This window comes from Chrysemys picta, chromosome 10 (genome assembly GCF_011386835.1).
Source record: "Chrysemys picta bellii isolate R12L10 chromosome 10, ASM1138683v2, whole genome shotgun sequence".
Classification (NCBI taxonomy): domain Eukaryota; kingdom Metazoa; phylum Chordata; order Testudines; family Emydidae; genus Chrysemys; species Chrysemys picta.
The window spans coordinates 3,516,033-3,529,836 of NC_088800.1; the positions used below are offsets into that span (position 1 = coordinate 3,516,033).

Below are 13,804 nucleotides of genomic sequence, written 5' to 3' on the forward strand. Positions count from 1 at the left end.
TTGAAGGAAGGAGATATACGGGCGGGGGAAGGTGCGCCATGAGAGCTTATAGCTTACTTACTCTCGTAACCAAAGCAATAGCCAACACAAAGACTGTCTTAAAGACAAAATGGTAAATTAAGCACTCCCTGAATAGTGGCTCCATAAGTTTCAGGACAATGATGTTCAGATCCCAGGCCAGGGTTGGTTGTGTGACCAGTGACTAGACATGTATCAGGCCCTTGAAGAACCTGATACTGTTGGATGAGAAAAAGAGAGAGTGATTGCATCAAAGGGCAGTATGCTGAATTCACTGCGAGATGGACTTTGATCGAAAAGTCCAGATTGCTTTGACTGCACTAGGTATTCCTGGTACAGTGGCCTGTTCAAGCATTTGGCCCTACTGGGTCACCAATATGGAAAATTTCTATCACTTAATGGAGTAGGTTCTTCTTGTGGCTGGTTTCCTGGTGTACACCAGCATATCCTGGACAAGCGATGAGCAGTCCTCTTCCATGGTACTCAAACCAGCATCCAGGCCATCAACTGTAGGGACACTGGCTCTGGGTGAAGTACTTTGTATTTGGAGATAGTCCAGGTGGGCGTCCCAGCCACTCCTGGATGCATTCACGATCAGTGTTCTAGATGGCGACGGGGTTTCTAACAGTTCTCCTTTCTGGATATTGTCAAGATGTAGCCACCCGGTCAGTGCTCTGCAGACACAAGATGGTATTACCACTGATTTGCTCACTGGCGTTTCCTGGCTAATATACTGATCAGAGCTAGAATTGTAGGGGCCTCAGGTGAAGTCTGGCAAGCAGCGTCACATACGTACATGCAGTCACATGGCCCAATACTGTAAGAAGAGTCTGTAAAGTGAAGGTGGGGTCAGTGATCATCCCATTTACCAGGGAATAGATTGCAAGGAATGTGTCCTGAGGTAGATATGCGTAAACTACTTCCAAATCTATTCTGGCTCCTATGATTTCTAACATTTGCACTGGATGTTCAGGGATGATTTCTCTTGGTTGATCAAGAGAGATCACTGCGGCTGGGTGAAAAGGGCCAATGCAGAATCTCAACTTGCCATGGATTCTTTTCAGGATCTATCCCTGCTCAGCCAATTCTCTAGGTAACAGCAGACACCAAAAACCACCCTTTCTCCTTAGGTGCACTAATGTCCAAATAAAAACAAATGGGTAAACTAAACAGAAAAAGAGTGAATGATTGCTTCACAACATAGTTAAGGACAAATGCCGAAGTGGGTTAGGCAGTGCAGGTTCCCTCCTGCTGCCATGGATGCTAAAAGGAAACTAAGCGAAAGTCAGGGCCGCTCCACCCTTTATGCCTCACACGGAAGCACAGCGTACAAGCTCAGCCCCATTGGACGCAGTTATTCAAAACATTCCACTTTCATGTGCACAAGGCATATATGCACCCACAGCGGGGAATCACAGTGATGCATATTCAAAGAAGAAATACACCTTGCACTCGGAGCAGAAGGTGGGGAGGTCTGTGATGGTCCTTAGTTCCCTGGGAGTTTATTCACTAGTGGAACCCAATTCCAATCATTTTGCCCATCCCATCTCAGCACACTCAAGCACTTGGCCCTGGGACCAGCAGGCAAACCCTCCCAAGTCAGTGGGAGGGCTGGCATCAGGGGCTGAAAGGATCCCTACGCTTGTTGGGAGTGGACACTTGGAAAGGGCAGCAGTAGAAACCGCCAAGCACTTGGGCTGGATGTAAATAATTTATAAGAATACAAAAGTATGACATAGGCAGACTTTGCTGCTGCCACTGCTGTTCACTCATTTCTTCAGCATGGTTTAAAACACACCTATTCCACCACGTCCTCAACAAGTTCTAGGTATTTACTGAAACCTCTGAATACACACTGGCGTCTCTCCCTGTGTCAACGAGAGTATAAGAGCAGCGATCACTTGAATTAATGGTATCATATTAGTACGTGAGGTGAGGGGCTTAATTTCTGTGGGCATGATTATTGCAAGCATAGGAGTGCCCACAAATCTAGGTGCTAGGTAAAGACCCAGCTGATAATCAGGACCATTAACCACAACTATCAGGATGGGTAGGCCAAGTGTCTTCATTAGCATAAAAGTTTATATATAAAAAACCAAGCAGACAGATTAATTTGATCTGAAAGAATTTCAATTTCAATTTTAGCTGAAGTTAGCAAAATGATAAGAAATGTGTTTTAAAGGTTCAGCATCCATTTAACATGGTTAGACAAGTCAAGTATTTGTCTATACAAAAAAAATGCAATTAGCAAAACTGCCAGAAAGGATGCGGATACCATATTCATCTTCTAAGGAAGATGTCAGGGGCTGCATCTTCCTATTTACACTAACATTTAACTTTACAGATTTTCATTTATAGAAGGGGAAAACCAATTATAAAGAACCGCAACATTTTCAGACACCTCTCAGCAATTAAGTCTCCTCTACATGTGACAGATTGTACTAGTCTTGGTACATTTTATCAGTCAAAATAATTGCATCCCAAACCAAAAGCTATCCATACGATTAGGCAGTGCGAAGATATTTAAAGTGCAACAAATAAATTGCATCACATACTTTCTTGCAATGCTTGTGTACGGTTATTCTCTTGACTAATTTAAGGACGCATTTGGCCAAAAATATGGATCAACTTTGTTTTCCCTAACGTGAACATAAGGTTTCAAATTCATGTATGAATTAATTTAGGTATTTTTCATCTCTAAGTAAACAGACTATCCTTCCTGTGCAAGAAATACATACAATGGTGTATGTGACTTCATGGGGCTCTTTAGCAGGAAAGAAAAACCAAATAAAAAGATCTAAAAAGGAAATTCAAGCAACAAGATCTAAGTAGTTATATTACTGACTCCACTATTAGTTACTAAGCTTATCCAAAAATTCAGGTTAGCCTAAGATACGTTTTTCAGCACTAGCAAGAGCAAGTGATAAGGATTTCACATTTTAATTAAAGCAACTCACTCAAGAAATATATTCAACAAGAAAAATACACCAGAATCTAAATGCTTGTTCAATAAGAAATGCTAGATTTTGTTTTGAATTGAGTCAATTTTAAAAAAATCTCTAGCCTTCCATCTCATGAAGACTACTCCTCCCTGATAACAGATCAGGGAAGGGAATACATTCTGGAAGTATTCACACAAGACTGCTTCCAAGATTACGTTCTCAAGATGATTGTTATGTATCTTCAGATAAGACTAAGACTTAAACCCACTGTACTCCAAAGACCTAGATGTGATGTAAACAAAATCCACTCAGACATTAGAGCATTAAAACTAAGCACTAATTTTATGTGAAAGACTGAAAGGATTAGACACACTACGGATTACAAAAAAAACCTCTTAAAATATTTGTGTACTGCTGGGCACAACACTAGTTTAAAAATCTCAGACAAACCTCTAGAAGCAGTGAAGGGACATATCCAATACATCACTCTGAACTTAACAAATAGGCAAAAAAGGAGGAAAAATTATTGCTCTAGGGCTAAGCTACAGCTTAAAAGGAATCTTCATCCACGGGCTGCTTCAGAGGCAGACCCTGATCCCATAATGTCACATGAAAGCATGCAGCGGGAACCAGATTGCTCCATTATAAATTTCCACTGAATCTTGCCTCCTTCCTCAGCTGGAGTATATTTAGAAACTGTACACCCTTCCAGACAACAGTTTTCTTACAAGGTGTAACAGAATATTAACTCATGGGATAAATGGGGACAGAACCAGTAGCAATAAAACATAGCTCCTGCAGCAATGTTAGTTCTGACTTTATGCTGTATCTCAAGCTGACCATTGCAACAGTGTTTTGAGTTGAATATCGGCCTAATACTTTTAAAGCAGCAGGAAAGTTTTTTGCGTTTTTGTTTGACTCTTTATAAAAAAAACTAGAGGATTTTTCCCATGCCTGTTTTTATATTAAAAATATCAGGTCTTGTCAACAGTGTCTTCCAGCAACAACAGGGTACACAACTACAGCAGGTTACTAGAATCACAGGACATTTTTGGGTGCTATTAAAAACCAACATGCTAGGCACTTCATGTAGGATACAGAAGAGACTGCCCTCGCCTGAAAGGATCTAAGCTATAAGAGAAGTGCACAAGAGGAGAGACTTTTACTCAGTGTTTAAAATTGTCCACTTTTGTTGATACCTGAGTCACAATCTCCTGATGAACACTTAGGAGAAAAAAAAAAAAAACTCTTTAACAAAGATTCATACATGCCATTCCATCAACTGATGTCAGAGAAAGCTCCCATTCCAGTTCCTGAGTTAAAACAGAGAAAATAAGACTTGATACAGCCAAGAAAAAATAGCCTTCTACACCTTTACATATACACATCATTAACCAAAAATAGGAAGTAATTTTTCCTTCTTTATGTCTCCACTACACTATTTTATCTCAGGTGTTCTTTTGTTTTGTTTCATAAGATATTTATAAGACTGGCCATTGAAAAAGCTGTTAGTAGAGCCTACAGCTGAAGGGAAGAGGACAGAAACTGCTTTATTATTCTGCCTTCATTTGACTTGTGTTTTTACTCATTGATTTGGACAGCTCTGATACTTCCCCAGAAAGTCTGCAGAACTGAGGATAGTAGAAAGATTTATTGAAAGATTTGCAATTGGTAGCAAGTATTGTCTTACTGGAGCTCCAGCTTTAACGATACATATAACATGCCTCTGTTTGTTCTTAACATTAGAGGAGCAAAAGAGCTTGAAATAAACAAGGCGATGTTTGTGCTTTAGCCATTTTCACAAACTTGAGCTGCTGTGCAGACTGACCTTTATTTGGTATATATTTCCATATAATTATCAGCTGGGAAGCTGAAATAGCAGTTACTGCTCTTACCCCCTTCTCAGGCTATATTCAACACTTATGGCATGTACAGTACAAACACTGCACATCACCCAGCACAGGTACAAATAGTGTCGACAGCGAGGCACCACTCAGGTGAGTAAAGACACGATAGAACCTTAGGGTAAGTACGCTGCATGCCCAAGCAGCGTCTCCCACGTTTACTCCCACATGGTATTTTTAGCAGTGTCGTGTCAGAGCCTGGCCCCAGTGCCTCCGCCTGGCATTGGCTTTCACTGCCACATTGCAGTGTGGATGCAGCCTGCTTTTCATTGTGGCATGTACATACACGTACCCTACACGCTGCTGCCAGTGTACACAAGGCCAAATAGACAGGTGCACTTCTTCACACGAAAGAGCTGAAAGAATTTGAAGACCAAATTTTCTAACTTGTGCATACAAAAGTGAGTGGAGGGTGCAGATAACCCCACACATCTGATGGCAGGCATACAAATTCTGTAAGGCACACATCAGGGCACGTGCATGCACACCTGCAATGTGTTCAAACACCCCAACCTGAGCATGCACCTTAGGTAACACACCAGAAAGACACTAAAAATTCATGCACCTTTTGCACATGTGGCCCCTACTGTCTTATCAGGGGATTTTAAAGAAGAAATGTTAATGTTTACTAGATAAAGCTACTGCCTCGCAAACCAACTTTATTACAAAATAAGTAGTGATCTGTTTCTTGGATCTAAATGTTTATTTTATTTTTTACCTTCTATCTTTAACATTCAAAAACCTGCAAATATCCTTTGACTGCTGTAAAAGCCCAAGGAAAGTTTACACTTTACTCCTTTTTGTTTGAATTCCAGATATCCTACTAATGCCTGTGCTGTCATAGGTTTAAATCCTAACAATACTGTTCTTCTGTCACAAATATTTGAGTTTATTAGGCCCAGATATATTTTTATTTATATATATATATATATATATATATATATATATATATATATATATATATATATATATATATATATATATATATATATATAAAAATGTGTGTGTGCGCGAGTATAAAACATTTAGTTACTTGAAGTAAAGTAGGAACACATTAGCCACACCACACTCTTTAAAATTACTTTTGTGCTACCTATTTGGAGAACAGCTCACTACCACATTAAAGTACTAAAACATGGTGATGTGGCACTTTCACCGTAACTGCAAGAATACATACTCGGACACTGCCCCTGGAATTTGGCCGGGCTCATCTCCACAAGTAAACAGTTGAATAATACACAAAATAAAATGAATTTGTTTTTGTGGAAGTTTCCAAACAGAAGTTGCCCCTTCTGAATACACCCTACTGTAGTCCCACTCAGTTAAAGCAGCTTTGATTGGTTTATTCAAGACTGCTCATGGACACAACTATAACATAAGGGGGGGTGGGGAAGGGTGAAGAAAAGCCACTTGGGATGTCCCAGCAAAATCCTAACTTCCAGGGTGAAGGAGACCAGTGAGATTCCCTGAAGGATAAGAAAGGAAGATAGTAGCAGTCAGTGGTTTGTGGGAGGAAGTCTCAGCTCAAAATGGTAGCTTGGAATCAAGTGAGTTTGAACCTCAGTATCTGAGACAGTGTCTCAAATGAAAGAACCAGGCCGCATGGGAACCAAATACTGGATTTCCTGAATTGTTCTCATCCTGCCCAGCTGAGCGATAGTGGACTTCACATAATCAAGAGTTGGCAACTGGGTTGCACAAAGGGCCCAACATCATGCCATTCACAAGAGTGGTGATGCGCCTTTCCCCATCTAAAGTGGGCAAGACTTTCCTGAAAACTTAAGTTTTACAGGTTGCTGGTTAAAGTGAGACTTGGGAGCTGTAACAAAGTGGGTGTTTTCCCTTGTTATGTTGTATGTGAGCCTATGCGAGTCTTACTGTTTTGCATGAACACTGTGCGTGCCTCAGTTTCCCTATGTATTGCACCAATGCCTAGGTGGTGGGAATAAGGGTGAGAGACTTTTGTTGAGACCCTTGGGTTGGGGCCAGGTGAGGAGGCTCCAGCTGCCTGCACGTAAGTGATGGCCAATGCCCTTCGTAACCTGAGACCCAGGAGGGGGGTGCGACCACGAGACACTTCGCCCGGAAAGCGAGACAAAGACCAGGAGGAGCAGCAACAGGCATATCAGGGGTCAGGCTGCTGGAAGCTGGGCAGTCTCCGGTTTGGGACTCAGAGGAGGGAGTCCAGGGCGTCAGCCCAAGGTCCCCCTCAAAATGGACTTTGCTGGAAGTCACTGATTTCTGTGCTAACAAGCTCTGTTCTATGCTGTACTGTTTTACAACACTGGCTGAGAGTCACGGCTGACTGTGGAGTTGTGAGGCAGGACACACTGGCTTCTCCAGGGGTCCCATCCAGGTGGACCCGCCAAGGGGAAGTGTTCGGTGTGAACAGGGATGCTGAATGCTCTTAGGTCAGACCAGGAGGGCCATAGCCGAAGAGGCTTTTGGCCCTGGACAGCGTGCCCAGAGTCCTGGCTGGCGTCATACAGAGCAGTTCCAGAGCATCGAACCTGTGACTCTGTCACAGGAACTAAAGGGGCTAAAATAGAAAGAAACCCACAATTCTAAAGACTATTGGATGTTGTCTAATGGCTACCCATTTGCAATACAATGAGTGCCCAACACACACTTCAGGCACCTAGTTTGATTGTGTGTGATACATATAAGTTTCGATATGTACAATTTTTTTTGGGGGGGGGGAGAGACTGGGTAAAACTGCTTAGATTTTGGCGTGGTTAACACAGACTGCTACGACAGATGTATCAGGCATCATTAAGTAGAACAGGAGAACAGCCCAAAGTGTTTATGGAAGTGCTTTTAAATTCACGGCTAGCTCTGAAAGTTCCCATAGAGGCCATCAAAGGGGGAGAGGGCTCATTGTTTATACATACTGAGGAACATGAGTTGCCCTCAAGCACATTTGGGTAGGAGATAAGGGCATTCCACTAGGAGTGGACTGGAGGCCTCAGAAAACAATAAAAGGACCAACCCACAGAACTTGAGATGTGATCTGGCCCTACTAAGAACTTCTGCTCCAGCCTACTGGAAGCGACACAGTTGAATGAGGGTCACACTACCGTCAGTTTCCCAAGCTGTGTGCTACGCTGTAGGTATTACTACCATACTCTCATTTCTAGCCAAGTTAGCAATATAAAGAGAATCAGGCTGTCAGAATCAGGCTCCAATATCATTCAGAAAAAAATAAAGCTATTTTAAAGCATTTGCTTATATACACACAAATTACGTTTTAAGACCGACATCTCTATGCTGCCTGCACTGATCTGTCAGAGCACACCATATAGTCGTGCTTTAAAATAATGACATAGGACCAGACGGAATGACATGGGTCCACCATGTCATGGAAGTGGAGCCCCTCCACTCCATCACGTATATTTGTGAACTTTTTTTTTTTTTTTTTTTTTAAATATGTTGTACAAGACAAGGGCAGACTTACTTCCCTGCAAAGGCCAGTGCCCCCTTTTTAATCCCTTTGACTGACCCTTCTGGGCAGCAGGTCAGTTATTCAAATAATTTTAACACCACTTTAATGCCACATAGCAATCTAATTTCTTATTAATTAATGTCCAGTCTCCTTAGAGTTAGATATATATTGTAATGAACCCAAAACCTCCGATCAGAGTTAGGGCCCCATTCTGCTGGGCACTGTACTAAAAGCATAGTGGTCCCTTGTCCCGAAGAGCTTAACTGTGGTCTCCCAGTTCTGATCTGCCCAATTGTCTTAAATATGGGATAACACGAAGTGCAAAGGTATATTGATGTGTTTTGGTCATAAAATATACTTTTCAGTTCAAGTCAGCAAGCCATTCTTCACTGTTGCTGCACAACTGAGAGAATTTTTCAATAAACCTAGATCTTTTCCCTTTACCATATTAACTGATTCAGTGTCATTTAAAGTATATTAAATACTGCAATATAGCAGACTCAAAAAACTGAATAATTCATGAAGAGAAAAAAGGTCTCTACACAAAACTAAGACATTTTACAAACACCACTTGCTCCCCCCTCCCAAGTTTTATTTTTTTACTGAACTTAAGGGAATTAGCGTCTCTGACATAGTTATAGCAACAGCAAAATAATTAGGAGCTCCTTCATACTACTGTTCTACACCATCCATCACTTCAGAAACATGCTTAAGACAGGAGTCTGAATTTCTCCAGGATTCAATCTAAAATGCTTCTAAATATGGATAATGCCTAGACTACATTAACACATTAAAGCTTTGTAGATTGTCATCAGTGCTTCCACAGCTTAATTTCATCTACCCCTCACAATTCAGATCTGCAAGCACTTTCATCCTAAAAAAAAATCATTCCAATTTAAATATAAAACTCATGATGCTTTGCAATCTGCTTATGCAGGCATGTTTAAGAGGATATATATTTAAAACCTGACAGCAAAACTTTATTTACTCCCAAAATCGTCAAATTCTATTGCCTACAAGTTAATAAAAAAAAGCATATTCTACAATCAGTTAAGTATGAGGTTTGGGGAGTATGATTACTTTGACAAATCAAACTAATTTTTCTGAAAGTCGGAGGCTGACTTAGTAGAGACTACACTAACGTGATGGGATGTTGTACATTTGAAGTGATTGATACAAAACTCAAATGGATCTGCTGCATTCTTTTACATTTAGAAACTGCACAGAAGAAGGAACAATTCACAATACTCATAACACAAAATGGATGCTTTGTACGCATAGCACTAGTGTAACTCTGGAAGAAATTTGTCTCTCTGGTTACGTAACATTCTGTTACCCCCTGAACTGAGGATCCATGTTAGCAGTTCAACTCCTATTTCCCGCTACCATTTACAAATTTAAAAAATAAGACAATTTAAACTCCCTCTCATCTGACAGTCCTACAGCTCATAATGACAGATCATGTACACCAATATAGTTTACAAACATGGGAAATTATGGGGTCAGGTTAGTTTGAGATTCACAAGAAGTACCTTACATAAGCCAAATAAACTCATCACATGGAGTTAAATTTTAAAGAAAAACCACTGACAAATAATTTGCTATTTTCTTAGACAAAAAGTGTTTCTGTATATTAGTTTTTAGACATACAATTAAAGTATTGCTTTAATATAAAACACTGAAATTTGTTTTGGTATAGCAGTTCAAATCACTGCTTTTATCTGTAAGCCAGACCATGTCAAAGGAACACCAGAAGTTCAAGACAAGTTTTACTGGTCTCTAATTTTGGTTTTCCTCCTTTGTAATTTGGTTTTCTAAAATTATGTGCAGCTAACTATACCACACACAAGTAAGGAAACAGTTTAAATACAACTCCACCAAAAGGAATATCAGGAGGCTTCTTTTTTATTGATAGATAGATAGATAACTTAGTTTTTGAAAAAATGCTCTATGTTAGTACAAATATGCAATGTTCCAGTCTCATTCTTAAGAAAAAAGGTAGTATATCACTACTCATTTTTATTTAACATGACAATAGTAATTAACATACGTTTATAAAGGGAAAAAAGGCTGTTTGGTAAAAAAATTAAATGGTTAGAGATAAATATGCACTTAGCACTTGAGTAATTTTATGTTGCCATGATAACCATAACAGCTGCTTACCTGATCTCCTCTTTCATTGGTTTATCGTATAGAACTACGACATCTCTAAGGTAAAAAATGTTAAACACTTCCTTTGCCCTGTAACCCCCTCGTAGTTACCGAGTTTGCTTACAAAACAAATGAAAAAAATTACATGAAACCTAATTTGCATGACAGATCTACTATAAAATAAAAACAACCAACCAGCTCCTCCTCTGAGTAAATGCACTATAATCACACTGTTTTATCCCTCATGATAAATAGCCTGCTTTAATTCCTCTGGCCAAACAGAACCCAGTTATCAACACAACACCTTCTGTAAACATAGACCCATATGCCCCCTTTGCAGCTGAAAGTTATTAAATTGAATGAACATTAACCATTTAAATGCCCAGGGTGCAATGTACGTTTTAAATGCATTACACTACAGAATCTCAGATTAGATAGAAGAGTTAAATAAAAAAAAAAAACACACAGTAAGCAGCAAGATGAAAGGGGAAGGTACACTTTTCTTAAAATATTCTTACCTTAATCAAACGAAGGTCTCTAAACTCTAGTGCATCTCAGATTTCAAATTTCTAAAATACATTAGTTTCAAATAATCACCTACAATTTTCCTTTCCAATCTCCTAGGAAAAAAAAGAAAAAAATGATGTATTTAAGCACCTGCTGTTTTGCCATTTGTACTTAAATTTTCTGTCTGTAAAAATCCTCTTACTCAGCTCTGTCTGCTCTTAAGACAGCACTGCTGACGAATTTCAAGGCTCAGTTCTTGACATGCAAAATCACTGAAGGATCAAGAGCATAAATGTCACTTCCTCTAGACAGCGCATCAGCTGCAAAGGAGTCTAATCTGCTATTCCCACCACAATCCTACCTAATTGAAGAGTAAATCCTGACATCTGCCTCGTGGTGTCATAAAATGCATGGTTTTCATTAAACATTTTTGAAGAATTCAGATTTAAATCCCATATTTAAAGGATTCCATTTTTAAATAAGCCATCATGGTGTTCCACTTGAGAAACTGCATAAAAGGAATAGATAAAAAATGAAAAAGCTAACAAAAAATTGGAGCCCAGTTTGCAACCTTGAACAAATTATGCTGTCTGCACTTGGACTGCAGAGGTAATCAAAACCCTGAAATTACAAAATAAGTTTTAGAAAAAAATATCCTAAATTAAACATTCTTATGAAGTGCTTTGTTTACAGTGTCTGTGCTGATCCCACAATATTTGTGAAGATTTTCCATCTACTTTGTTAGAAACATGCAAAACTAACACAATCCAACTGAGAACAGGCATAAGAAAAAGTATTTTACAATGCAGTGGTCCCACTTTCCTGAAAACAGAAGATAAATTGCTATGTGCATAAAGTTAGATATATATGCTATACTTGATTCAAATAGGTGGAAAAACATTTTTTCCACAACTAAAATGTTTTAAATGATCTAATTTAATTTTTTTAATTCACTTTAAACCCCATGTAATTAATTTTTCCAAAAAGTAGCATTTTAATCATCCCATCCCCAAACACACACCTTGGCTCTCATCTCTTTCCCTTGCATTCCTGATATAAAATTAACAAAGACCCCTCTGTTGAACTGCTTTGCCTTCAAGTCTCTTGGTTTTAAAAGGATTATCCCTTCACTAACAAACTGGTCTCCTTAAACAGAGGTGTGTTTATCTGCTGCAAGAACAAACTTAAAAGACACAATCTACTGTACACCTGAAACTAGAATTTTCATTTTCTAAAGCACTTGAATGTACTTACTGTTCTAGTCCAAGAAGGTAAATTTACTTTTAATACCCATTACAAATTATGCCCAATTCAACTCAAGTCTGCATGACATTTCTTCATACAATCCTCTCACTGGAGGCCCAATTTAATAAACAAAGACAGCTTTAATAATTCAAATCTTACTTTCAAAGATGCGATGCGCCTGTCAGAAGCTTTCTGCAATATAGTCAGTAAATTTCTTCAGTCTCTCCAAGGCTTTGCATATATTTAAGCCGGTGTCGTGCCTTTTGAATGCTGATAACTACAGTGTTTCTTTTCTCTCCTTTAAAGGATTAAACATAACCACACAGGCATTTTTATTACTGCCTCATGCACCATTAAATTGTCAGTTTTTCTTCTAGAAGTCTTTTTTCTTTTTTTTTTTTTAAATGTGGCCTTCAAAACATCTTTACAACAAAATGTTCATTTTCCAGCATTTCTTATTTATAAATTGAAGCAACAAAACCAAAAACCAGCTTACAAAACACTTCATGTTTTCTTACAACCATCAAAAGTTAAAGGCTGGGAAGAACAGTTTAAAAAAAATAATCAAACTAGTTACTGTGTATAGTGGAATGTGGACTTTTAAAGATTATAGCACACTAGGGTAACATCTCCTCAAAAGCCCCAGAGATTCTAAATACGGATGCTTTTTAGTTTTTAATAACAGCCTTGCTTTACTTTCCAGGAATAATTTTTACTGGCTTCCTCTACCACCTTCAACTTTCAATGGCCAAAGTTCCCAGGTTCAACAAAGCCTTTGAGTGACCACTCAGGAGACTGACTACTAAAACTAAAAATCAGTTTTACAGCAGAAATGGTCTGGTCCTTAATGTCTGTCTAAAAGGAAAGTGAAACTGGAGATACTTTATAGCGATAGCTTAAACCAGGCAGTTGTCTGCTAGATTGGGATTCAGGAGACCTAGGTTCAATCCTCAGCTCTACCACTGCTTTGCTGGGTGACTTTGGAAGAGTCACCCCCCTGGCCCCGTGCCTCAGTTTTCCCATCAGTAAAATGGGGATAATGAACCTGATCTCCTTTGTAAAGCATTTTGAGACCTATGGATGAAGAATTCTATATAAGAGCTAGGCATTATTATTATTATTATTATTAATGGAGGTGGCCCTCTTTAGTTTTGATTGGGTTTAAATATAGGTTCTACCTTAGTATACCCAGAGAGAGCCAAGTGTTGCGACATTGTAAGTCTAAATGAGCCTTTTGATTTTTATTCACATCTCCATCCCAAGCTACCTTTTAATCCCAAGTTATAGCGCCAGCATTCCCCTACATTCCAGCTGTGCACTGTATTAGGTCTCACAACCAAACCATATAAAATTGTTTCCGAACACTAACTTACATCTCCCCGGAGACGCACAAAACACTCAAATCCAACAAGCAAGCATCCCAACTAAAATACAGTCTTGTGGAGCATTATGCTTACATGGATCTTAAGGATCTTGAAGAGTTTAGTGACTATGGAGAACGGGTTCTTTGGGAACATACTCAGAAGGTATACAACACAGTATCAAGAGGCTGAACTGGGTGCCACCACATCTCATGCTGTGAATGGAAACAAAAG

General features: G+C 39.2%; 1 protein-coding gene across 9 annotated transcripts in view; it reads right to left on the reverse strand.

The window, feature by feature from the left end:
• The window catches only part of GLCE (glucuronic acid epimerase), a 145,035-nt gene that overhangs the window by 51,776 nt on the left and 79,455 nt on the right, over nucleotides 1-13,804 (reverse strand). For 2 of the 9 annotated variants that reach the window (XM_005300701.4, XM_042856541.2), the window contains exons 2-3: nucleotides 12,369-12,507; nucleotides 10,976-11,077 (exon numbers count right to left, since the gene is read on the reverse strand). The exons of 2 other annotated variants lie outside the window; for them this stretch is intronic. Coding sequence is in view for 1 of the 7 variants with exons in the window: in XM_065559140.1 (XP_065415212.1) it covers nucleotides 10,470-10,486 (17 nt within the window). In the remaining 6 variants the exon portion in view is untranslated. Of the gene's footprint in view, nucleotides 1-10,469; nucleotides 10,808-10,975; nucleotides 11,078-11,166; nucleotides 11,238-11,325; nucleotides 11,473-12,368; nucleotides 12,508-13,666; nucleotides 13,775-13,804 lie in introns of those variants that run through there. 5 more of the 9 variants (XM_065559142.1, XM_065559141.1, XM_024107212.3 and 2 more) reach the window with 5 other exon arrangements.